General features: G+C 37.8%; 3 protein-coding genes across 3 annotated transcripts; 1 reads left to right on the top strand and 2 right to left on the bottom strand.

The window, feature by feature from the left end:
- Positions 1-848: 848 nt before the first annotated feature.
- On the bottom strand, positions 849-12,263 carry parp2 (poly (ADP-ribose) polymerase 2). Its single transcript, XM_084732697.1, has 17 exons — positions 12,068-12,263; positions 11,002-11,211; positions 10,588-10,761; positions 10,282-10,352; positions 8,824-8,874; positions 8,482-8,578; positions 8,248-8,323; positions 8,055-8,157; positions 7,793-7,946; positions 7,031-7,169; positions 6,860-6,923; positions 6,625-6,759; positions 4,771-4,898; positions 4,426-4,525; positions 3,951-4,049; positions 2,628-2,752; positions 849-1,043 (listed from the first exon to the last, which is right to left on the bottom strand). Exons 1-17 carry the CDS (start codon positions 12,138-12,140, stop codon positions 884-886), a joined length of 1,959 nt encoding a protein of 652 aa, XP_084588823.1. The 5' UTR covers positions 12,141-12,263; the 3' UTR covers positions 849-883.
- Positions 12,264-12,579: 316 nt separating this feature from the next.
- On the top strand, positions 12,580-19,632 carry mettl17 (methyltransferase like 17). Its single transcript, XM_084732698.1, has 14 exons — positions 12,580-13,023; positions 14,722-14,863; positions 14,965-15,114; positions 15,398-15,485; positions 16,123-16,204; positions 16,592-16,665; positions 16,746-16,840; positions 16,966-17,036; positions 17,406-17,513; positions 17,639-17,707; positions 17,809-17,859; positions 17,957-18,049; positions 18,131-18,333; positions 19,502-19,632. Exons 1-14 carry the CDS (start codon positions 12,955-12,957, stop codon positions 19,593-19,595), a joined length of 1,389 nt encoding a protein of 462 aa, XP_084588824.1. The 5' UTR covers positions 12,580-12,954; the 3' UTR covers positions 19,596-19,632.
- A 1,574-nt stretch (positions 19,633-21,206) lies between these two features.
- sdr39u1 (short chain dehydrogenase/reductase family 39U, member 1) lies at positions 21,207-25,455 on the bottom strand. Its single transcript, XM_084732212.1, has 6 exons — positions 25,297-25,455; positions 23,834-23,940; positions 23,296-23,378; positions 22,918-23,039; positions 22,643-22,795; positions 21,207-21,713 (listed from the first exon to the last, which is right to left on the bottom strand). The coding sequence occupies exons 1-6, from the start codon at positions 25,310-25,312 to the stop codon at positions 21,286-21,288; spliced, it is 909 nt and encodes a 302-aa protein (XP_084588338.1). The 5' UTR covers positions 25,313-25,455; the 3' UTR covers positions 21,207-21,285.
- Positions 25,456-27,599: the final 2,144 nt, after the last annotated feature.

The following is a 27,599-nucleotide window of genomic DNA, read 5'->3' as shown; positions in this document are numbered from 1 at the left end:
GTTACCAATTAAATGAATTAAGGTTCCCCCCAAATAATATCAGCATATCCCACATGTCTATGTTGGGAATAAGTCAAATTAGGGAATTTTCAAGCAGAATATCCTGTTTACACACCTGTATCAAATTTGGAATATTGTCACGTTTTAAATAATAGTGGGAAATTAGTGTGCATATAGTCGTAGTCATTATCATGAGGACATACACAATATAGACCAACATGGACAAAACATAGTGCAAAAGTTCAGCATATTTTCTTCTTAGTGTATCACATGGATCCATCCTCACCAAAACTGTAATCTCTCTCTAATAACCAAACAATAGTCATGATTATTTTACAACATCATTTTCTGACTCAAAAAGAACAAATATAAAATGTTGTATAACTCGAGAAAACTCACTGTAGAAAAAGTAGAAGCTGGTGTTTTTCTCAAATTCAAAATTCACACACCTGTTTACATATTGAGAAAGTTGTATAAACTTTGGACCTGTCAACCCCCCTTGTGGGCATTGCTGTAGGGCTGCAACCAATGATTTATCTACCAATTTGATTCTTAATTAATCCAGTTATTTTGTCATCAGGCAATAAAATGTCAGAAAACGGCAAAATAGGTGATGTATTAATATTGCTTGTTTTATTCCATCAACAGTTCTCACTTTTAAGAAGTTGCAACTAGATAATATTTAGCATTTCTGTTTGGAAAATGAAAGAAAAACACTAAAACTATTAACTGATTATTAAAGTAGTTGCCAGTTTTACCATCCAATCCCCAACACCTGAACAGTATGTAATTGTACATGACGAAGTGATGCACCATCCCTGCTTCATGGAGAGAAATTCCTTCCCAGATTTCACACACACACATTTTTTTTTTTTGCACAGCCTCACCACAGTGAAGAGTAGTTGAACTTGATCCGCAGCAGGTACCTCATGCGAGTCTGGGCAGGGTTGTAAACGATGAACTCATTGTACAGGAGGGAGTAACTGTTAGCTCTACCCACCCCGGTCCTCACCCCCGGCCCCATCGGCACGGTCACACCATCCCTGAGAAAGAGAAAGAGTGAGACAAATGAGAAGATGCATTTTTGTGAGGACCATTCTGGTGGCTTTAACATATTAAATACAGATTGGTACAGAGAGTTAAGATGTGCTTGAGATGAGCTGAGACCAACTGGTGCCTGGAAGGTTGGGAATCTAACAAATTATATGATGCTTTTGAAATTTGTTTGGCAGTAATATGAAATATACTCATTCTTATGGCTGCAACTAATGACTTTTCTAACATACTGATCTGACATTTACATCTCTATGAACTGATTTAATGCTCGTCTCAAGAAAAAAAGGCCTAGCCCAGAATTAGGGAACTAATGTTTATCGATTAAGTGACACAGAATTTAACTGATGATGATTAAAAATGTATTAATCAATGGTTTACAAATGGCAGTAATTGTGCCTTATTTACAATTTAATAATTCATTCAGTAGACGCTTTTATCCAAAGTGACATACATCTGAGAGCTGATGACTGATGACATGACTAAGTGCCATAAAACAAAGTTCAAGTCTGATAGGACAGCCTTCTACAGGCAGTACACGAGGCAATACATCAAGTGCCCTGGGTGTTTAGTCTTTTCTTAAAGAGTGAAAGGGATTCTGCAGATCAAACAGAGTTAGGTAACTCATTCCACCACGGGGAATTACAAAAGAGTCCGTTGTGGTGGTTGAACTAGTCGGGAATGTAGACCTGAAGGGCCTGAGGGCGTTCAGGTAGACGGAAGACAGAATAACTTACTTAATAACATGGACTTCCACAGACAGTATATCGTAAGTCACATTACCAAAAACACTGCACATCACGTGTGTCAGTCTCTGAGTTTTATTTCTGCAACATCGTTGCTATTCTGCAGGTAAAAGTGGCAAATAAGAAGTCAACTGCTACATTTAGCTCTTCCTACTCATCAAGCTTGAATAATATGTACATTTAGCTGCAATGATGAGTCAATTAATTGATTAGTAGATTGAAAGAAAATTAGTTGCCAACTATTTTGAAAATCGATTAATTATTTCAGTAATTTTTCAAGCACTTATGTCCAATATTTGCCAGTTCCAGCTTCTTAATTGTGAAGATTTGCTGTTTTTCTTTGTCATTGATGATAGTAAATGAAGAGTCTTAGGGATTTTGGACTGTTGGTTGAAGATGTCACTTTGAGCTCTGGGAAACTGTGATGAGCATTTTCAAAATGGTTTTTGAGATTTTATAGACTAAACAATTAATTAATTAATCTTGAAAGTAATCAGCAGATTAATCCATAATGAAAATAATTGTCACAGCCTACTCAGAATCCTAGATCAAAGATGTTGCCATCAAATATCCTGTTTTGTGCGACCATCAGTCCAAAACCCAAAGATATTCAGTTTACAATCGTAAAAGACAAAAAAAAATTAAAATAAAAAAAATAGCAAATATTCACATTCTCTGTGCTCATCAATCTGCATTTTTTATTTACTAATGTAATTAACAAACTCCCCCTCTCAGACAACATAATGATTTTTTGTTGTGTAACAGTGAGCACAATTAAATCGATGTCTGGCCTGTATGAACTGTATCAGTGTAATGAGACAGACTAACAGTGTGACAGAGTTTTTGGGGTCAGGTCCAGTCTGTCCCAGGCCCTTGGTACTGTCTTTTCCAGCAGGCAGATTGTTGGCCTCGTAGTCGGCATCCAGCAGCTCATTACAGTCCCCCAGGGCGACCTGCGACCACACACAGACACAAAGAATGGACAGTGAAACAGTGCTGCATCACAGCTGGGCCAAACGTAATGTGATGTTCAAATCATGTTAGATTTTTTTTTAGGATAATACAAGTTTTAGACTTCAGGTTTACAGGGTCTAAAATAAACAGCCCATAAGCATCAACCACTGAAATCAAATTTATCTTGATAAGTTTACCAGTAACTTTAACAGACAACAAAGTAAAAATATTTTTACACTCCTTTTTGATAGAGGTGATGAATGTGTGAGACCTGTTAAATGAAAATCTGCTCAATAAATAAGTCTTCAAGTTTTGTAGAAGAAAACACTGCTTGTAACTTTGTTCAACTTTGTTTTGCACAGTGCTAATAACCGACACACAACTGTGTGCTACAGACTGACAATACCCAAATAAATTACAGGTATATAGAGGGTTTTTGCAGGTTTCAACAGGTTAAATTTTAGACTTATAAGACCTTTTAAGAACCATTATGAATGCAATTTTAGACCGATTTTACATTCATATTGGCAAAAAAAAAAGTACAAGGTCAGTCTGCATTGGTGGTTACTGGGTCAATGTTGGCTTTGTTTTGTACTTGTTACAATGTGATCAACACAATTTCTCCCAAAAACAGACTAAAGTTAACTTCTTTTATAAAAGTAATGTTGCATTCATAATTCATTTTTGAAGACCTATCTAATTGTTAGGGTTGTGAAGGTTCAATCATGCATCAGGTTTTAATATGTAAGCACTCCCTCCTCCCTCTCCTGTCTCTCCTCTTCATTTCTTCCAAACGGACAGTGAAAGAACTGATGTCGTACCAAACTTCCATAATGGCCAAGTGTGAAACAAAACGTGTCAGACATCAGTTTAAAGCCACAACAGAGTACACTACAGCATCACTGTTCCTCTACACAGTCAACTTCAATCAAAACCACAGCACTCTTGATATGAAACAGAGCAGAATATCATCTTACTGTAAAAATGCATTTTAAACCCTTTTAAAGTTTAAATATTCTCATGCAGGCTACGGTATCTCATTTAATTAGATTCAAATTAGATTCCTAGTAAGATGTTAACACCACTGTAATGTCCTCTTCTCTTTCTCTTTCTCTCTCTCACACACACATACACAGACACACACACACACTCTCTCTCTCTCTCTCTCAAACACACACACAGAGTAAATTAACTCACCTCACACAGTAGCAGCAGTCCAATATTGCTGTTCTGATTGGCAAAGCAGTAGTTGGCACTCTTTGACGACATGTCAGCAAAATAGATACCTTTTCCAAACTGAATGAAGAAGAAACAGGGAAATTATCACTGGAATAAAAACTATAGCTGTATTGAAGAAAAACTTATAATTTGTAGATAACTTCATTCCAAACTCCATCATCTGTTGAATAATATAGAGGTTTCTTTTCCAAAAATTGCATTAGGTGATTTTGAGACCCCACATCAAGTATAACAAACACCTTGTTGTATTGTATGTATTATTCCTTACAAAACTGGCAGCAAACTGCTTTAACTGAGCCAACAACATGATTTTCCAAAATCCATTTCTGTTGTATACTATTTATTTTTGACTTGTGATTTGACTTGTTTTTTTAAACAGAGGACTTCTCTTTGAGAAAAACAGTATATGCATTTTTTTTTTTGTCCATCCTACCATGTAACCAGTTACGGGGGCTTCAGGTGGGGCCACTCGAAGCCCCTGACTGAGGATGCCAACCCAGTTAGACAGACGGGACCCGTGCCACAACAGAGTCCTGGAAGGCAGGCAGGAGGCAGGCACACAGGCAGACAGGTAAACAGACAGACAGATGTGGGTTATGAGAAGAGAACCGTCATGGGCATCATATTTCTATTTACATCATTGTCAGACATTATGCAGGCAAATATAGAGCTACAGTGAGAAATACAGTAAGTCATCTGAGACAACATAAACCAGTGACGGTATAAACCTTAAGGTATATTGATACTATACAAATACTACGCCCACTGTGTATTTTACCTGTTGTGTAACTGTGAGAGGAAGTTGTTGCTTTCGCTGTCTCTGTCCACTGAGAAGATGTCAAGGACAGTCATGGTGTAGTCAGAATGGGTGGGAGCGTGAGTGGACTGGAGATACTTTTCTATCACCTTTAACCAGAGAAGAAAAGAACAAGATTCAGGTTACAGCAGCTTAGTTTCACTCAACTTATTATTAATTTTGTCTGAATGCGTTTCTGTCAGCCTAACATACAGGAATATTATACCAGTATAGGAAAATAAATAAAGCAAATTAGTAACCAATTACTTTGTCAAAGTTTGCAGACACAGAAGTTTCTGATTTGTTTTGTGGCTGCAGTGCTTTGTGGTCTATTAGGGCTGCTGTCAGGGTAAAATATACCTTTCTGTTTGATGAACCACTGACAGTATAGTTACTGATATACATGAATATACATAAATGTAGATGGCTGAACTGTCAACTCCATTGTAGCTGGTGAAAATATCTTCATATGGCCAGGTATGCAAGGTAGCTAAAGAATATTTTTTTAAAAGTATATTCAGTCACACTTAAGGGAAATTCTGCTGTTTTTAAACAGGGGCCCTATTTTTATGGATCCTAAATAACACGTTAAAACACCAAAGTTACACAACAAAGTAACCTATTGTAGACCATTAGACCAGCAAACCCCCATGTTGTGCTAGGTGAAACTACTGTTTTTATCAAAAGAGTCTGGTGGCTTTGAAAAGAGCAATATAACAGCTTTAGTTCCCCATCTGACAAGGTCTATCTCTTTTGAAATCCTTTCCATCCTGAGAATAACAATCTGAGCCTGTCGCTGGCAAAAACAAGCACCTTCAATGGACGTACTTTAACAGACGCATTAGCACCCAAGGAATCTACATTGCAGCCATTATACCCCATTTTGCGGTCGCCACTCTACCAATTTGAAAACCTTTTGTAAGAATTAGTCATTTAGATTAGGGCTGCATAATTAGTCAAACTTTAATTGAAATTGCAATATGGCTTTCTGCAATTTTCAAATTACAGGGGGTGCAATATTTGTTAAAGGAAAAACGTGTCAAATTTCTTTTAAATAAATGAATGTTGTGAGACAGAGATTTCCTGTCTCCCACATCAGATTTAAGAAAACATCTTCACACCATAGTCATTTAACATGTTTTTCAGTCAAAATAAGAACAATGATGTAAAAATTATCATTACCCCTAATATCGCAAAATCATATCTCAAAAGTGACCCCAATAATTTTATTCACTCAAAGATGGGGGTCCACAAAACCTGTGGTCCACTGATGAAGTGCAGACATATCAAGAATACAATCCCTTCATATTCTCTGTCATAAAGGTAGTGTAGTTCCTTTCTGTGTGCGTAGTGCGTGACAGAGAGAGAGTGGGAGAGAGAGAGTGATGCTGAATGCAGTGGAGCAGAGGAAATGTTGAGCAGTAAAGTTGCAAATCTTTGTTTGAATACAATGTGTAAAATAAGGGTAAAACAGGTTGCAGCTTCGCAAGACCAAAGCACCTGCGTGTGTCATATTTCCCAACTGCTTGAAGTTTCAGTACGACAATCAGCTCTACCTACACTGGAAGAGCAATGTGCAGTGGATAAACTAAGAAAAAGTACCAAAAGCACGTAAAGTCGTGTCGAGCCATGCCATCCAGTGAAACCAGGGCTTTGGATTTATCAGTCCTGGCTTTTCTGATTTGACTGTTATACAATTTCAGTGACTTGGTTTGATAATAAATGCACCATATAGATCCTGAGTGTACATCCATAAACAGAGTTGCATTGCAGTAGTGTAGGCTGATAAACCTTGACCTTCATCATTATAACAGCTATGAATTGCAAAACACAGACCATGTACTCATTGCAGCTGGTGTCCAGAGGCTGCAACTGGCACTTGAGGGAGCGGTACTGTCGGTCCAGAGGATGCTCGTCACTGTCTTCGCTGGTGCGAACCATTTTCACTGCTATCTGAATGTCACTCAGAGCCTTGAGAAGGAAAGAAGACAGAAAAAATAAAGATACTATAGCACAGATCACAGATCTAGAGGAGCAATTGTTGACCTCAGTTAATGGAGAACCTCTTTACCTCCAACAGTGCAATTTTTTCCTTCAGCTCATCCTCTGTACGAATAATTGGAGGAGTTTTCAACCTGGAGAATTACATCTTTTAGTTACAGCAAGAGCGAGATCTACTTATTCAGACATCAGCCAACAGCATTAGAGCATCTCTGTGACTGTACAGCCACACATTCCCTACCCAAAGTCATGAGGGATGCGGGTGTAGAACTGGTTGCATGCTTCCAGCAGCTCACGATTGCTGCCCTTCTTCTTCAAGCAATCCTCGATCTTCTTTAGTGCCATGTAGCCTGCACGGATCTGCTCTGAGGTCAGCTTCCCTGCAGGGAGAAAGACAAACAGTAAATTTGAAAGCTTAAGGTTTGTCACCAACTGAATCTACTCACACAGTCAGATAACACAACTGGAGCTAAATGACAACTTAAAGGCATAGTTAAGATTATTTGAAGTGGGGTTGCATGAGGTTCTTATCCATAGTCAGTATATTACCTACACTCCTGCAGGGAAGTTAAGCAATCTACTGCTGTGGACAGGGTCAGCAACTAAATCAAAACAACTTTCCAAACCCATCTGACTTCAATGTTCAGTAACACAATAACACAAACAAACTAACCGATCGAGGCAGTGACAGACCAGTTACTCCTATGTTTGGCTCAGTAAAATTTCTGGTTTCATTAAAGGAGTTTTGACTGGTTTGGAGAGAGGTATGTTTGGCTTATATTACGCTGGTTAAAATCCATTTTGTAGCTGACTCTGTCATCTACTGTTGGTAACACACTGACTATGGATAAATAAAATAAAATAATTCAAACTACCCCGTTAAATATTTCTTCTTATTATTTATTTATTTATAAATGTAAATCTTGGAAAAGTTATTAGTAGAAATTAAGAGTATAAGAGGAAAAAAATATTTCTGTCGTGATTTTAATTCTGTCAGACTGACCGAGAGGAGCTTTCCTGGTGTCAAACTTCATCTCCAGTACACACTCCTCCATGGCTTTAAGGTCACAGATGAGCTCCAGGAGTGACTGGACCTTCAGATCCAGCTTAGAAGTCTTCTTTTTGGGTGCAGCATCCACTGTAGTCTGGTTCTCCTCCTGGAACAGTGAATAATGTTTATGTTCACATTGGAAGCTCCTATTTCCTAGATGTCAAATCTTGATTACAAAGACAGTGAGGAGATATATGGGCTGTTAGTGCTTTGCCTTTTCATCCGTGCTGTAGTCCATGAACACCATGTCATATTTTCCAGCTACTTTCTCAAAACTCGCTCGGTGTTCCCACTCATTCTTGGTCTTGTCTAAGAACCTGCGGCAAAACAAACAACTTTCAGAATTTTCCGAAGCTCACTTCAATGTGAAACATCCAGACTTATTTTTTTTAACTGCACAATCTCACTTTTTCTTGAAGATGTCTTTGGCTTTCAGCAGGTCTCCACCACAGGCTGTCAGACTGTTCTGACCTACTTTTCCCACTGAACAAACAGAGAAAACAAACGAAAATATATTCAGTCAGTTAGTTTACATTTTAGAAAAGATCATCCAAACTGCAGATTTGGGTTAATTTCCTGCATTAATACAAACATTTATATATATTTCAAATATGCTAACAATCATCGGCACATAAACTCACCCCTGCCCCATCTCATCCACACACTGTAAAACTTTGAGTTGTCGTCTTCCAACAGCTGGATCAGGTAGTATTTGTTGTTATTAAACTGAAGATTTGTCTGCAAAATAAGACAGAAAATTTTTTGCTGCAAGTCTGATAATCTATTCTCTTTCCTAATAATCAAAATCCAAAATAAAAACACAATTCATACAATATTTTTAAACAAATATTTGGAACAAAAAGAACTTCACGTGTAAAAAAGACAAAGAAAACAAAACAAAAACACTTTTGGGAAACCCATTCTAATTCATCTAACAGATACCTTTGAGTCAACTTGCAATTAAATGTTATTAAATATTTTACCTGATTTAGCATCACGTCATAAACATCATTTCCTTCACTGTAAACATGAGCCTGCAAGAGAAATTACACAGTTAATAATATAATTGAGGTTAAACGCACCTGATCTGAGGCTTGTAAAGAGGAAATTTAAAAACTTCTTATTTTCTTTCTTACACTGCTGTTTGTTTTTGTTTTTACAATACATTTTCTATACAGTAGTTTACTGAAACAACAATCATTTAGGAAGGTGTACATACAAAACACAGCATTTTTTTAGTAAGTAAAAGTGAGTAAAAACAAGGGCAATAAGTTTTTGGTAAAAAATAAAAATAAATAAATACTCTATAAGCACTGCATATAAACAAGTCATTATGTTCATTATCAATTATTCTGACATGTATTTTTTAATGAATTATTGTCTATGAAATGCAAACCCTCCCAAAAAACCCAAAACATAACACAGTGGTGAAAAAAACCCACAACAATGTTCCAAAACTCAAACTTTGGTCGCTGCAAACTGGGCTAAGTGCCGCAAAACATGTTTTTGATTGGTCTAAAGGAATGCAAACCAAGCCGGGCATTTTTTCCCTTATAACAGAATGTTTATGTGTGGAGTCAGACCTGTGGAAAGAGGTCTGGCTATGCAAGCCCACTATCTTGTTAATCAATTAATAATTTCAGTCAATAAAAATGTTTTCTGGTTCTAGCTTCTTAAATGTGAGGACTCACTGGTTTTCTTTGTAATTTATGATAGTAAATGAAGAGAGTTTGGGTTTTGATATGGATTCATTAGTAGGACTGGGAGTTATGATCCCTTTTGGTCGGACAAAAGAAGCAATTTGAAGGCGTCACTTAGGGCTCGTGGACATTGACAGAAGAGTTTAAAAAATGTTTTAACTTCTGCAGACTAAACGATCAATGTGAAAATAGAAAGCTTAATCGCTAATAAAAGATAATCGTTGATTGCAGCCCAATTTCAAAGATTTGAGCATGGGTTCAACAATAATGTCTTTTTTTCACTTGTCCTGTTGGGAAGTGATTTTTTTCTTGTCCCTGTCAGTCCAAAACCCAAAGATATTCAGTTTAATATAATAATAAACAAAGAAAAGTGGGAAATCCCCATATTGAGAAGCTGAAAACAACATTTTCTGCCATTTTGCATGAAAAATTCCTTTAACAATTAATTGATTTGAAATTGATTTCTGTTTAATGCCAGGTTTACTTGCCCTTAGTGGCATTTTATTTGTCACAGGGAAGTGGGTAAGCCTTCTTGTTGAACCATGCGAGTTGCAATCTAATTAATTTTTTGGATTGATTTAAGATCAGACATTTAGGACACTCAAGTATACAAACCATAAACTGTGTCATGCTCACAAAGGAAACTGTAACCAGAGCAACAATGTGCATAGCAAACAGGAGTCACAATGTGGCTGATGTGAATCATGAGTTTCATATCTCATGTTGACATGGATACTGTACCTTTCCGAGTTTGGCTTTACATTCAGCATCAACTGGAGCTTTTCCCTTCATGACCATTGTCTTTACAACCTCTGTTAAATATCAAAAGACCAGAGACAAACCATTAATGAGGTCAACTGACATCTAATATGACGTACAGGTAAAACCATGTCCTTTTAACCTGTATAAACCCAAAGAACCAGAAATCGCTTGATGATGTTGCCCTAGTTACTACACTTTGTGGGTCACCAATTACTGAACATTACTACCTTATTTCACTTTGGTTTGTGATTATTATATAGACAACAAGTGTGAAAATCATAGCACTGTTATCATCACCTTTTGTTTCTTCTTTGGGCATTTCTTCAGTTTTTGTCTGACCCTTGCTCTGCCCTCTCTTCCTCTTAGCTGTAGGTTGTTCTTTGGTCTCCTCCGCTTCCTCCTTAACTTGAACTGGGCTCCCATTATGTGCAGTCACGTCACCTGCATCATTCAGATTTTCTGAACAAAAGAAGACAATAGAAAAAACATGTTAAATACCTTCAGTAATTTTGATCATTTTATCTACAAATACAAAATTAACAAAACTCCATCAGTTTCACGCAATAGTTCTGTTATGACTACTACTACTAACTACAACTTAAAGCTACATAGAGAAAATCTAATAAAAGACTTACAAAAATGTGATCATGTGTGTAATAAACACAAGCAGAGCCCTAACCCTAAAACACACAAATGCACCTGGTTTTACTGTCTGTGAGCGAATTTTCCTCTTGTACTTGGTAACAGGATTGATTTGAACCATCTTCTTCAGGTCAATTTCGTAGGCCGTCCCAGAGGTCAGAGACAGAGCAACAGAGGTTTTTCCTGAAGAAACAGCCGCGTCCAACAAGGCGCAGGCCGACGGTGGGTATGGCTCCCACTGTCCTTCATCTCCTTTCCACTGCCACACTGGTCACACATAGAGAGAGAGGGGGTACGGTTTACATGCTTAATTACCACTGTGACAATTCAAATACTCTAATTTTAAACTAGCAGTTCAAGTTCTGGTAATGTGGAATTACCTAGAAAATATTTTGACAGTTCAAAGAGAAAATGACTAAGATGAGCTATTAAGTTAATTAATAATGAAAATAACCATGCAAAGCCATGTTATGTGATGTTATTAAATATCTCTGTATCAAGGCATGTCTAACAACTGACAGCAAAGAACAAAAACGCTCAACTTAAGATTCAAACACCAACTGCAGCAATTTGAAAAGTTGAGACTGATTAAATTTTACCTGAGATACTGACTACAGTCTGCTCTGTTCCAGGTTTCTGTTAACCCTCTATACATAAGGTACAAGTAATACATTTCATTCCAAAAAATGCACAGTTGAAATGGTTATTCATTTTTTTATTTGTCTCGACTCAGTTCATATTTAAAATTTGTAAAGCTTTTTGGGAGTACTTATACATTTTGAATAAACCTCTCTTGTGTTGTTCTTACACAAAACTAGCTAAAGTAGAAGAGTGAAAAAGTGGCTTTTGAGGTAATGATGGTTACAGTGACAAGCATTATCAGGTTATACTAACATGACCAACTGGAAACGGATACAGATGTTATTGAGCAGAAAACTGTTGTTTCATACGATAACTGCAACAACAGTACAGCCCACATGGACGGTGAATATATGACGTTTATTTTCCTGCTCTAAAGTCACTCTGCCTGGACATGTCTCGAGTCCACAAGTGACGTAGTTACAGCAGCTAGCTAACGATATACTGTCAAGCTAATGTCCCGGCGGGGAAAAAAAACACCCACCTGTTTTTGACAGGACTTCTTCATTTTCTTGTGCACTCTGACTTTTATTTCTCGAACTTCTTGTGCGCTTCATGATGGTTTATGAAAATAACTACCCTAGGTAGTTACGGCAGTGACGGAAACACAGTAACAACAAAGAGGGCGGAAAACTTTCCCCGCCACCGGTTCCTAGTAGCCGGTGCCGCTAAAGATCGTTTAGTATGAGGATGAATCACGCCGTGACGCATGCGCTCTACAACTTAGAGCGCGGTCGTGTTTTGAAGAGAACCCTTGATTTGCGAAACTCTCGCGATTAGTATTTTTGCGGTGGTTATTTATTGTGTACCCTGTACAGTTCCTTACATTTGGCAATATGAACATGCTGTAGTCAAAATCTGGATAGATTTAAGGACAGGAAATCCTTCAGGTTATGGTTGAGAAAAGATCGTGGTTTTGGTTAAAATACAAACTCTCGCGAGATGTCTCGCGGGTTTGGATAGCCCTTCTAGATGCACGGAGGCATTTACTGTTACCATGGCAACGATTTAAGCACAAAACTAAAACAAATTAGACTTTTAATACTATCCGTTTTTGTGTAATTTTGTTCATACCATGTTAATATTGATATTTTCAAGACGTAAGCCACATAACGGAGCTGTTTGACTGTAGTTTCCTGGTTATATTGTTCATCTTTAAATGTAGCCGGAAAAAACGACGGAGTGAGCACTCTGTATGTGCTCTTATGCGTGGAACAAAACCTCGGGACCAGACGTTCCGCCTCTACAGGTAGTCGGAATTATTTTGTTGAAGGATTGGTAGAAACCTAACGTGACACCGCGCTCATCAACGTGTGGATGAAAGTTAAAGTGAAATATAAAGCCATTTAAACGCAACAAATCACCGCAGATATGGCTTCACGGAGCTGTAGCGCTTGTGTCCTTTGTCAGAAGGCGGTGGTCCTGCGGATGATGTACAGGGTGAGTGTGTTTTCAGTGTCCTTGAACGTAGCATCTTTACCAATGAGGAGGTTATAGTTAGACAAACAGCTCAACCAAGACTGGGATACATTTTTATACGTCAGAACTTAATGTATCACGTTTCTTCTTAGGTGAACTAGCAGCCTCATCTCTATTCAGTGTAACGTTTCTCATCTAGTTTTTGACTAGGAAATACATTTTTTCCCCTAATCTCCGACAAGTTATTATTATAAAAATATTATTTGCTACAGTTAGATTGTTATATTAATCGAGATATTGTATATTTATGTCTTTTCTGCAAAAAGCAATAGGAACAAAAATCTTGGAATCACAGTCTGAATCAATTATTTAAAAAGTACTGATAAAATATTATTGAAGAAGCCTCAGCAACTAAATATCTAACAAACAAGTTTCTGAAATTCTTTTCTGGTATTGATTTTATTATGGTCATCATACAGTCTGTAATACAGATAAAATTATTTCATCTAAATAAAATAGATCACAATTCAGTGAATTTAATTTATCAGATTGTAAATGGCATAGAAATATGCAGTATGACTCTGTGAATGCCATGTAACCCCACTTAAAAGTCAAGACTCAAATCTGTTCCTACAAATCAAGATTTAGGGAAGAAATCAGAAATCTACTTGTAATAAAAAAAAAAAGAAAGAAAACATAATATATGGTCAAATGGACTATAGACTAAAATCAAAGGCTAAAATCTTGCCTCACAACGTCTTGTCTGTCTATTATAGTTTTCTCACTTGCAGTGGCTCAAATCTTCTTATTTAAAAAAAAAAAAATCATCTCTGAGCAGTTTGTTGTTCACAACAAATTTGGATGTCTTATTTCATCAAGCTAATTGCATGTGTTTTGGCACATGTGTGCAAAAGAGTTAGTACAGTTGTCCACAGTTTGCACAATAACCACTTTTCTATGGCTCACTGCTGAAAAATGATTCACAATTCTTCACAAATTCTAAATATTTGTTCATCCTTTGAGCAGTCACGTGCAAAATAATCTGTTCAATTGTCTGACTGAATATATGACATGGAAAAACTTTAAATTTTGGGTGCATTGGCCAATTGTTTGGCACAATAACTAATTTTGAAGGATGAATAACCCTCATGTCAATAGAAAGTCAGGTGTGTTTTTTTAATCCACAAAGCACTGCTGGAGTTTCAAAGGAAAACAGTGTTGCAGAAACTCCAAAAACAACATAAGTTAATTTTCAAATGTGAAAAAAAAATGCCTCCACACTGCTCATCTAGTATAATCTGACTTGAACAATGTAATGTACACCATGTTTTAGCCAAATGTTCACTGTAGATCCTCAGCTTGGAGCCACATTCACGTGCGAATACACACCATCTGAACTGGGTCTGTGGGGTGACATGTGCATGCACAAGTGAACAGCATGCTGGAGCTTTAGGTGACTTGGATTATACCAGATGAACAGTATGGAGGTATTTCTTGGAGTATTTTTGTTTCTTTTTTCTGTTTGAAAACTGGACACCATTCAGTTAAATTGGAAGATTCTGCAGCGCTGATTTTCTGTGAAACTCCAGCAATGTGTTTGGGTGATTTATCCCTTTAAGACTGTTTCCAAAGTCATTGAGAAAAGCTGTATTTTGCTTTAACTCACTAGAGCTTAAAAAGGTGGTAAAGAAACATTTGTTTTTATTTTTTTATCCTCAGGGAATGAGTGCAGCTGCACATCCACAGTCTCAGGTAGATTTCCTTAAAGGAGAAGCACACAGGAAGCACCCGGGTGTGACCAACCTGAAAACTCTGTGCCTGCCTGAGGAGCTCCAGACAGCTGCACAGTCCATTATTCACAGTAGGTTAATAAGTTATTACTGTGGCGGTCAGTTGGTGTCTTCAGTGGTTCTGAAATTAGTGAAAATGCGGTGTGCAACTCTGTAATTTCTCCACCTGTAGGAGCTCAGGTAACTCGCCTAACTGACAAAACTCGCAGCCTCACAAACTTCCTGTGGAGCAGAAAACGAGCGGTGGATGATTTGACTCTGAGGAAAAACGCTGTGAGTCTGGAGAAAGAACTCTGGGAGAAAGCGATGGAGAAAAGAGGAGGTGAGTGACACACAAATCAAAACATAATAATTTCAGGGAATATTCACACTTATTTTGCTACTGTTGTTGTTTGCTACTATTTGTATATTTGACTTAGATTCTTTTTTGTTTGTTTTCCTTGCATTATTTTGTTTTCCACATTTTGTAGAAGAAGAATTTAATGGCTAGCAACTGCTTCATTGTAATTGCTGTGCATATGACAGATAAATATGTCTTTACCTTAAATTTTAAGAGATTATATGATGCATCAGTGAGAAGTAAGTACATTTGTTTTATATTGCAGACATAGATGAACAAGCACTGGCGGACCGCATCAGGAAGAAAGTGTTTTCAGAGCTCAAAAGAACCACATATCACTGGACTCCCGTGAAGTAACATTTGCTTTCATCTATTCTTTTATATGAGGATGCTGTACTAATTGATTTAACTACTTTCTAATGTAAAAACAGCTTTCTTTACCCAACATGAGACAAAACACAAGTCTGATTTGTGCCAATGATGATCAGTATTTAGCAGTTTTATGCCTTTTATAGATGTAAGGTACATTTGCACCTTTGTTTTCATATTGGAACTTGCTTGATATGAAGTTCACACTCTTAATGTGTCAAAAACTCTCAGTGTATCAGGCTCTGAACAAAGCGACGGGGTTTCATGAAGTCCTCGCTTAAGTTTTCTTCTTAAGTAGGACACTTAAGGATCAATTTCTCTTTACTTTACTGAGGGATTTACTTCAAGGTGCAGGACATTCATCCCCATAAAATGAGCGATGTTGTGGTTAAGATAGCGTCAGAGGTACATTTAGGTTCTTTCCTTATTTTAGTTGCTAAGGTTTAACTAACTTGAATCTTGAACTTAAATCTTAAATACTTAAGTGAACATTTTAAGGAAACCAATCTTAACATAAAATGTTTTGTGCAACTGGCGCCTGGAGCTTGTAGCCGGTGATTTCTCCTGCTTCATTTTGTGATGTAGATGATTTTGTGATGTAGCTCACTGTCTGTGTTTCAGGTATGACGAAGAGTTGGGCGTGGTGTACATGGCGGCTCGGCTGGCTGGAGGCTATGCGGCAGTGAGGAGAGCCATAAATGAGGTAATGAGCAAGACGGTGCAGATCGAACGCTTACTCATCTGAGAATACCAGAGCTGTTCTTAAAGAGTCACTTCACCCAAATAACAAAAAACATGTTTTTATACTTAAACGGAGTTTGACCAAAGTATCAAAAGGTTGTAAGATGCTTTATTATGTGGTATATGTACAAAGTTAGGAATAGGCTTGAATTTGAATATGCTCCTTAGAAAATGCTTCATTTTCAACACAATCCGGTGTTTCCTGTACACATCTTTCTATAAAGTCTTTTAATATTTGAAAGGAAACATTTGTTTGATGTCTTCTGAGGTCAAATTAAGTAGTCATTAAATAATAACACAGTCAAAGTCTTAAAAAGTTGTCTGTTTTTTCTTTTTTTAATCATTTCAGATAAAGAAGAGGGATCGATCTTTTGCTCCTCAGTCTCTCCTGGATTTTGGTTCAGGGTTGGGAACAGTCGCCTGGTTAGTGTTCCACACCGATGCTGCACAAAGTGGTTTTTCATGTAAATTACGGTGACATGAATCGAGTTGTTCTCCCGCAGGGCGTCACACTCGTGCTGGGGCGACACTTTGAAGGAGATGGTGTGTGTGGACAGCTCCGGGCCGATGAACCTCCTCGCAGAGCGACTTCTCAAAGGTGCACACGCAAACACTTCTGTCAGTTTTGATTCAAAACTGTTTAGTTTGGGCCTTTGTCAAAAAACTGAAAATCTAAATCAAAGCATTCTAAGTATTTTTTTTTTTTTTTTGTTTGATGAGCAGGTGATGACGAAAGAGCTGAACCTCACATCAAACAAGTCTATTTCAGACAGTTCCTCCCTGTTTCTCCAAAGGTAAATCACCACAATTTTTTTATTTCAGCAACAGTTAAACATATTCAGTGTCAGAAAGTTAAAGAGTTTCTTCAATTTTTTTCATTTTTTGGGCGGGAAGTGTTGGCCTTTGTGGCTAAACAGAGACACAAAATACAAAAATTCATCAAGAGAAAAAACTACAATGATGAATGAATGAAGTGCTACTCACATATTTATGGTGAAAGAAGGTGTCTGCGAAATGCAACATATGAACACCACAGTAAGCCTGTTGCACCACGTTGTTAAAATTCTAAAATAAAAAGAGCATCATGTGTTTGGAGCATTTCTGTCTTAATGTATTTATTATTGTATTTACTAACACACACCGTCCTGTGTTTCTCCCTCCAGGTGCAGTTTGACTTGGTGGCGGCTGCCTTCACTCTGTCAGAGCTCCCTAATGTGAAGGAGCGAGAAGAGGCGGTGCTCACTCTGTGGAGAAAGACGGGCTCGTACCTGGTTGGTTGACATAACTCATATAGATGATGTGCACTTTACTGTAGATTTTCTGTGTGTGAGGTGAATATATAAACTGCTACTTTGATGATATTTGATCATATTTTTCTACATTTTTTTTGTTGTAGGTGCTGGTTGAAAATGGGACCAAAGAGGGCCACCAGATACTGATGGAGGCCAGAGACACTTTATTAAAGGTATTCAAATACAGTAGAAAACGGTTGTTAGATGCTGCTGTGTGTAAATGATTTGACGGTTGAGACAAGCAGACTGATGACATCCAGTTCTCCATCTGCAGAAACAGGAGAAGATCGTCCACGACGCCAGACCAGCGTCAGTGTTCGCTCCGGTATGTTAAAATCTCAGCTGGTTTAAAATATCGCACTGTGCTGTCAATCAGTGTCCTCTTACATCGTCTCGCTGTTTTGTGTTTTTTTTCCCCCCAGTGTCCTCATGAACTGATGTGTCCTAAACTGTCCACTAAGCTCAGCACACCCTGCAACTTCCAGCAGCTGTACAAGCCTCTGCGTCTGCCTGGGGTGAGATCAAACTTCAAGATCTATGCTAATATTGTTTATGTCTTCTTTTGTTTATTGATTGATTCATTGATTGATTTTCAGCACAATGAACATCAGACGGAGAAGTTCAGCTACTTGATTGTGACCCGGACAGAAACCGAACCAGCAGAGGCAGAAACAGAGGGCGTTGACTGGGCCAGGCTCGTCGGTCCTGTGCTGCGCAGAACAAGACACGTCCACTGTCGACTGTGCTGTCCAGACGGACAGCTACAACACCTGGTGGTGACGGCGCGCAAACACAGCAGGTAAAATGTCCCGCAACACAAATACTGTGAAACGCAGCAACAGCATCATCGGGTTACTCATCGTTAATCAAGATTCACAGCTTGTTTTTTTTTACTTGTGGTCTCCTCTTAAAATGAAGGCCAAGTTCAAAAATGGGTGCATAAAGACTACTGAGTGCTCATGGATCAATGTCAATATGTTGGTGTAATCACATCACAAGATGGTCTCTAGTGTTGAGATATTAAGGGCATTGATCCAAGTATTATAGGTTTATTTCTAAACACAGGGGAGGGACTGGTTCTCTAACAATATTTAAGCTGCTACAATTGATTCTGGAGAAAGATAATTAATTGATCTCATTCCCAATCATTGAATACTGTCTCTAGAATTGCTTGTTGCACCTTTAAATATTAGATTAATATCAGCTATCTTTCATACAGTCATTAAACTAAAACAAATTACTTACCTGCCAATAATTCCTCTAAAATAGGAAATTGAACTTTTTGTAGAGAGATACGAGACCACCTGATGTCAGTGCCATTTCTACCTTTTCCTTTAAACCTTGTAATTCATAATAACAAGAAAGCATGTGATGAAGTGTCACAGAAAAAGCATCAAAGCATACAGCAAGTATGCCATACCTTGTCTGTGATACACATATGCAGTATTTATTATTAAAGGTATCAGAGGATCTAAGGGAAGTTATTACAATGTGTAAGATTACTGAAACCAAAATGCCAATTATATTTTAATTTAACAAAAGAAGCGGCATGTTTCAAATGTTAAATGCTGTCTAAACAAATGTACAAAAACTTTTCCTTAATAAAATAGTTTAAATTTTGATTTAAAGTGGATTTATTGGTAGAATATGCAGTCTGTAAGTTCGACGATAGATGGCAGCGGTCATGTGAATCCTCAACAACTATATATGTAGTCAGAGATTCAGTAAACAGGTCTTCAAATCAACCACCAACATAAAATGCTAGCTCTTAGTATTTAGCAGTTTCTTTTTGTTGTTGTTTTATTTCTGAGTGAACCAAAGACGTATCACAGCGTCTTTGTGGTCATGGTAGCAGAACGCTCCTTTACTGACGCTGCTTGTCGGTTGTCCATTGTTTATGGTGTCTGATCATGGCTTAATTTTTAACTCAGTTTGACTGAAAATTGTGTTTCATTTCCTTTCATCAGAGACATGTACCGCTGTGCTCGGAGCAGTGACTGGGGGGATCAGCTGCCAATCATTCGGAAAGTCAATGACGACGTCCAGACTGATTCAGAGTGATGATTCAGTGACGAAGAGTGAACAGACTCCGTCTTCAGACCTTTGAAACGATGAAAAAGCACTGAAACAGAGATAAGATGGCCGTCCAAGGATTTAACAACTTTTAGTACAATAAAACATTTTAACTGTAAATCAAGACTCATGTTACAACCGACTACTTCAATAAAAACCCATAACCAAACTGTACTTTACCCAGCGTCATTGTGCACTACCTTCAGCAAGTAAGGAAGTCAATTTCTTACAGCAAGCATGATGCAATTTGGACAGTAATGTGATATTTTAAAAATGAAGAATGCGACATTTCCTCCTGCATGTTTCAGCACTTAAAGGTTAAAATTTACAATCTGGAAAAGTACTAAAAGACTCCCCAAGTCAAAAAGCACCACTCATCTTCATGGTTACTTTCTCATGTTCGAGGTGATTATAAGGGAGTGGTTACACTGTAGTGGGTGTACTGATCTAAGAAACTGTGTTGCATTAGTTTGCTGTATGAGGGTAGAAAAAGGAGAAAAGAGGAGAAGAACTGCAACAATTACTTGATTAATAGCTTTGTGATTTGAGAGAAAAATGTCCCTTTCAAGCAAAAATCCCATATTTGATTATTCTAGCTTCCTGAATTCTCAGGTTTTCCTTATTTTACATTACAGTAAATCGATTCTTGAGGTTTTGAACTGTTAGTCAGACAAAACAGGACATTTGATGCCATCACCTTAGGTTGTAGGAAACTTTTTTTTTTTTTACTGTTCTCTTGTGTGGTTTTTATGTACTAAACCAGGCCTATTCAATTTGGCAGCCCTCGGCCACATCTAACCCTTTAACAACCTCAATCTGGCCCTTTGATATTTTATAAAAATGGATAGTTTTATCTTATTAAAAAGTTTTAACTCAGGCTGTTTAACCAGACGGAATATAGGAGAGTCAAACTGAACATAAAAAGATGGTAAATGCAACTTCGTGTTTATTAAAACAAGTTACTTCTAAGATTATACAGGTGTATTGTTTCTCCTGTGGTTTTGTACATGTGTCTTTTCCAGTTGTGAATAAAAAAAATTAAAGGTGCATTGTTTTACACACTCCTGATTTTACAGGTCACACACAGGAAATGTAAATGTTCAGCCCCTTTGCACATTTTTCATATCTGGCCCTTTAAGAAAAGTAATTGAATAGGCCTGCGCTAAACCATCAATCAAAATGAAAATAGTTGTTATTCAGAGCCATAATGTCCAGATCATCCAAACTGTTCACACATCAGAGTCTTTTATGTGAAAGAAAAGAGTAAATGTTGCTGAACAAGAAATACAGGTACAGCACAGCATGAGAAGTGGATTACCACGATACGTTTAGCAAAAGGACTTATGTCATGTATATGTAGTCCTAAATGTTTTCACTGCTGACCAGCAATCCAGCTTGAACAATCATATCCCAGTGCACCTCAATGTGTATTTAATATAAAGTCTGAACAAACCCTTTAGAAACAAAAATCTGCAGATTTTAAACCCTGATTCATAAACTTGTCTTCTGCGACATGAAAAACATTTCCTGATCAGTCTTATAAGTAAAGAATATGACCGTCCTCCTCTTTGTCATGATTAGTTCTTGTTCAAGTATTGATTTGAGCTGTCATAGTTGTTTATATTGTTCAAACACAGTAAATATGAACACAGTTACAGAAAAGTCAGCACACAACATTTCAACTCCCAACAATCTCTTTCAGGGCTGAGGACAGGTCCGGGTACTGGTACTGAAACCCGGCCTCTTGAGTCCTCTTTGGTATGACCTTCTGGCCCTGCGTGAGGACCACGGCCCTCTCAGAGCCCATCAACGTGTTCATGACGAAGCTCGGCACAGGGAAAATGGTGGGCCTCCTCATGACCCGACCCAGCTCTTTAGTGAACTCGTAGTTGGTGTTCAGCGCAGGCGCGACACCGTTGAACACCTGTGGCGTCGGAGACGGGGCGTCAGCAGGCGGCTCCAGGGCGTGAGCGATGAGTCCCGCCAGGTCTGAGACGTGGATCCACGGAAATGGTTGACGTCCTGACCCCAGGGTGCCCCCAAGGCCGAGCCAGAAGGGCAGCAGCATTTGCTTCATGGCACCACCATCGCGACCCAATACTGCCCCTGGTGGAGAGAGGGAGGAGCAGATGTTTACCAGTCCAAGTCTAAACAAAATACTAAAGGAATAGTTTTGATTTTTTGAAGTGGGGCTGTTTGACATACTTCTAGTCTGTCTATTTCGTTTGTGCTATTCTGTGACTTTAGTGCTTTAAAGGGATTGTTTGGATTCACCAAAGTCACACAATAAAACATACAGATCGAAACAGCAGCAGCCCAGTAACTCACATATCCTGCGAGGTCACTGAGTGACTGTTTTTGCTGATGGAGTCTGGTGGCTTTGGAGAAAGTGATACTTGTCTTTTATAACGGCGGTACACCAGGAGCTCCTGTGTTCTACAAGGTAAAATTACTGATTTTGCTAATGGAGTCTGGTTGAGCGTGAGAGAGCAGATATTTGGCTCATATAACGGTGGTTTCCTGTTGAAAAAAGGTTATCTGAAGGCGAAGCATAGCAGTACATTTTTTAGCTTCTTACATCAATAGTCCTGCTGCTTCTTGCTTGTATTCTCTAAAATCCAATCCAGTAATTTGTGCAATTTGCCTTCAAAAAGCAATACTATTTAAATAATTTTCTCTTAATATCATGCTGTGCTAAACATTTATGTTTACATTGACTAACCACCCAAAACCCTGCAGGTACATTTAGACCAAAATATTTTTCTGATGTTGTGGAGTGACAAAAAAGTAGCAAGATTTCAAAAGAAATTTAGAAACATTGCATCAGCTGTTCTCAAACAGCGGTGAGCAAGCACTCCTTCCAGGGAAAAATTAACTCACTACTTTTTTTACACTTCAACATTTCTCACTTTTAGTGCCCTCTTTTACAATTTATGAAAATCCAGCCTGTTTGTTACACATGAGCTTTCTATGTGCAACTTACTGACACTGTATAACAAAGTTCACTTACAGTGAAATAACTATTGTTTACATACCAGGCCTGATGATGACTTGTTTGGTGTTTTTTGCAATATTTTCCGGAAGAAGTGCCGTGGCCTCCCACTCCCTCACAAGTTTGGAGAGGAGGTCAAATGGTGTCCATTCACTGTCTTCTGTATACTGGGCTGTCAGACTGGGCTTGTAACAAGCTGCAAGTCAAAAGGCAAAATACTAAATAATGTCACTGTATACTATTTGTGACTTTGTGTGGTCTTTTGTGCCACTAACAGCAGACCAGACTGTCAAGTTTTATTATCAGGCAGAACCTCACCTACACCTGATACCAGGACCCAGGAGTGAGGAGGACTGGGGGAGGCGGCGATGGCTTGAGCCAGAGCTTTTGTAGTGTCGATACGACTGGAGAACAAATCTTTTTTGTAGCTTTCATTCCACCTGAAACCACAAATAAAAACAGATCAGGTCTGAACTGTGTGCGGTGTGCACACACAAAGTAACCAGGGGTCCAGGCTAAATATCTACAGTGAAAGTTTAGGCTAAAACTACCATTCACTTATTCATTCACCATACAAAGTCTGGGAGATTCTGAACCTGACCTTTAATCAACATGAGAGTGAGTGGATAATGACGGAATTTTCATTTTAGGGTGAACTATCCCTTTAACATCAATGTACGTAGTTGTCGCTCTCACCATCGTAGTGGGTTCATCAGATTCTCTCCAGCCAAGTTGACAGCACCCTCACATGGTGGGAGGCCACTAGACTCCAACTCACCCTGCAGAAGCACAGAGGAGAAAAAATCAAAAGCTTCCACAGACATTTGAGATTAGAGCTGCAGCAGTAATTTGATGAATCAATTAGTTGTAAACTGTTAAATCAATCACCAATTATTAATCTTTTTGAGTCACAAAAATATACAAATTCTCTGATTTCAGTTTCTCAAATGTGAATATTTTCTGGTTTCTATAATCCTATTTGACAGTTGAGACATTTGAGGACATCATTTTAGGTTTCAGGAAACACTGATTATCATTTTCACAATTTTCTGACATTTTACTGACCAAACACCTAATCAATTAATCGAGAATATGATTGGCAGATAAATTGATAATAATTGTTATTTGCAGCCCTATTTGACATTACAAAGTGCTGTTATGAATCAGGATCTCCCCAAGATGAGAAATGGCTTTGGTCCCTTCTGTTTGACTCTGAATTAACCAGAGATCATACCCATGTTATCTTCCCCGGACCAGGCTGTCGAGAGATCACTGTGACTTCATGACCTTTGTTTTTGAGCAGGCGAGTCAACTCACGGCCCACAAAACCAGATCCCCCTCCTACAAAGAAGACGATACAGAAGAAAAGCAACATACTGTATTAGATATTGACGATGTTATTTATAGACATGCCCCTGTCTCTCATCTTAAACATCTAGATGCTGTCTTTTACCCAGCTCTGCTGTTGTATCAGAGGCTGGGTGGTCCTCCCTCTCTGTCAGGTGAGATCAGCATTTTTTTCTATTCACCTACAAAGGACTATTCCAAAATTACTACCTTATTAAACGTCACTCCAGATTTACATAAAATTTCATGACAAGAATATTTTATACTGCATTGTTTACCTTTTGTCATGCTGTTGTCTATATTAAGAGATGTAAGAATACACTGAATATTATGATTGAAAAAAAGTCTCAATACCGTACCAGACTGTGACAAACTCTACCATGATATTACATTATTAATCATTTTATTTATTATTCTTATTTTATTTTATAAAAGAACTGCTGCTACTGTCTGCCGCATTGTTTGTGTTTTGCAATTATACATACATAATGAAGCAATCATTGTTAAAGACAATTCATGCCAGTTTTTTGCATTTACTTGGGTCATGGAAGGCAAATGTATGTTAATCACAAATAAAATTATTACTATAAGCAACATAAGAATCATTACTTTATTAATGTATTTCATTTTTTAGTATGGACTTAGGTCTCACTTATAAACGAGATCTCAATGTGACTTCCTGATTAAATAAAATAATAAACAGAAGAATCACACATATTCTATCAGCTACCAGTTACAGTAAATGTGGCTGAGAGAACAGACGGTTCAGGTCGTATTTGCCTGATTTGAATGATTTATAATATTGATTGCGCTAGATTCTGATGCAAACACACTGTGCTGAATGCAATCAGATGTCATCATAAACTTTACGAATGTCAAACTAAAGGCACTAGAATCAGGGTCGTCTCTACTGGGAACCCTTGATTTGCGAAACTCTCGCGAGATTTGTATACGTTGCTCTTTACTGTGCACGTCAAATCAGGTTAAAATTGTAAGTCTCGCGATAACTTTCGTGGCTCTAGGGTTCTCTTCTACACATGCGCCATAAGCTCATGACGGGTGCGCATGCGTACTATGCATGCTTACAAAACAGGACTTTTGTGCATAACTTTGGCAAATTTAGCCATACAACAACTTTCAAATCGTAGCGACAGTTTCCAGGTTTACTCACACAGCTGTCACGCTTTTTACTGTTATTTCATGGGCGAACAATGCACATGTAACTTACGGATACATTACATTCAATCCATGCCTGCAATGCTGGCATTAACCAACAGCTAGCTGGTAGCGTTATGTCACATTGACCTTTTCGAGCGACATAAAGATGCAATTATTAAATAACGTACATACCTATTAAGACTCTCATGGTGGCTCAGGCACCGTCCAATGATGAACTGAATAACTGAATGTTGCAGCAGGTCACACCGCTTCTTTATGACTATACCTGACACACAGGCAGTGAGTTGTTGTTGGCCTTTTTGTACCAATAGGAATACCGTAGCAATATCTGAGACGTCATTTTGTAGTTTAAAACGTCATTGCGTGTGTGGGAATGTGGTTTAAAACAGCAGGTGGTATTCAATCACGGGCTTATTGAACCACACAGTTGGTTATCTCTCCAGTGACTTATTAATGTTTAATCACTAAACAAGTGTGTTGATTGAATAAGTCATGGTTTCAAACGTGTTTTCATGTTAGGGACTGCAAATAAAAGGCTTATAATACACCAATTTATTAAGTTCAACTCATACAATCTGTACCACTGATATATATTTTGTATATACTTATTTATTTACAGTCAGTGGTGTATACACATATGTGAAGACAAGGCAATGACCCTACATTTTCATGGTGAGACACCATCTGCTGAGGGTAAAAATAGGGAGATTATTTACATTATTAATTAGCTTGGATCCTCCCTGTAAAATCAATCACAATCATAATCAGAAAAACTTCATTGATAATAAAAAAGAATGTAAAAATGTGTGTATTATCCTACACAGTAAATGAAAAAAAAAAAATAGGTCTATTCATAAGTGTCAATAAGTCCAGCATTGATGCCAGTGTAAACGAGAGTATTGCATTGTTGAATTATTGCACAAAATGATTATACTGAAGGGTAAATGAAAAATCACCTCAAATTCAGCCCCCAATCAAAAATCTAACAAAAAACTACAAAATAAGACACGCAATTAGCATAAAATATAGGGTATATATAATATAAAGAACAACAACAGATAATATTACTGTTTGGTGATTCCTATACTTATTTTTAATTAAGATTTATTTGATAGCTATTTTAAAATTATTGTGAAATATTTTATCGCTAATTTTTATATTTTATTAGTCCAGAATTATGTTTCTATGCACAACAACGCCACCCTTAGCTGGTAATTAAATTATGTCTGAGTATTTGTTGATAAATTTCTCTTATTAAAAAAAAATATTATTTCAATAATAATATGCATTTGCGTGCATTAAAGAGAAAATACTGTGCATAATTTACGGGTGTATTTGGCTCTTTTACAGGCTCCTCCGTCAGACCCGGAAGCTTCTTCCTGTTATGTGACGGCAGACAGCAGTGAACACGTGGTTTTGATAAAGAGATAAATTGAGCTTCAGCCTCATTAACATCCTCTCTTCCTTGTTGCGGTGAAGGAGGTCGGACGTGTTGTGGCCGGGAGACAAACACCGACATGTGTACATCTGTTTACGGTAATTATTTACATGTTGAGTCTATATTGTTTATGTCGTAGGTGGCTGTATTTATGAATCTGCCTGTGGCTGTTTGTTGCGGTTATTTACGCACAGGTCGTCATTGTTAGCTGCTGCTGCTGCAGTAGCGCCAAACCGACCTCATGGTCTGAAAAGGTAGTAATGAGCTGAACTGGGCCTCATTCGACAAATTACAGCTTAAATTTGAAAGTTACATCCCAGTGAATCTTCTGTTTGGACTAAAATGACTTGATTAGTACATTAATGAATTCCCAGGTATTACTTTTCTAAATATTGACGTTATATTTCAAAGTCTGCTGCATCCATGCATGCATTGAGCATAATTGGTTTGTTTGCGTGTGCAACTGACGGGCATAAATCTTTAAGTTTTAGGGCGATCAACCTGCACTCAGTAGTTTTAGGTTATGTTTGCATTGCTAAAACTAATGCAGTCTAATTAAAATCCATTTGAAATGGATGTTGTTGTTTTTTAAATTCGAAGGTTTGAGGTGTTGCTTAAAGGTGTTTCTATTTTGTCCACGTTTATATTAGGGTTGTAACTATTATTTTCATTTAGGGCTGCAGAATTAATTACAATATGGCCAAGTGTAATATCCCAATTGCAGTTTTTCAAAATATGGTATGTTGAAGTACTGAAGTTCTGCAGGTATGTCCTGGCCTACAAATCTGTTTAGTTCTCAACATGTGAGAAAATGTTTTTGTAGATCCCAGCAAACGTCGCATCGACTTTTTTTATTTTTAGTAAAAATTAAAATTGTAATGCAAGAACTGTAATTCCCAATCACACCACAATTTCAGGCAGATATATGTATTGCAGGACTGTTTGTGGTTTGTGGCCAGGCATTATTTACACGTGCTGCAGGGTGTTGTGGGTTTTTCCTGTTTGAATCTGCATCTCAGTGCAGCTATAGAACCAC

The sequence above is a fragment of the Lutjanus erythropterus genome, chromosome 12, assembly GCF_056507025.1.
Source record: "Lutjanus erythropterus isolate fLutEry1 chromosome 12, fLutEry1.hap2, whole genome shotgun sequence".
NCBI classification, from domain to species: domain Eukaryota; kingdom Metazoa; phylum Chordata; class Actinopteri; order Lutjaniformes; family Lutjanidae; genus Lutjanus; species Lutjanus erythropterus.
The sequence above is the reverse complement of the archived record's forward strand: the minus strand, read 5'-3'. Positions and strand labels throughout refer to the sequence as shown.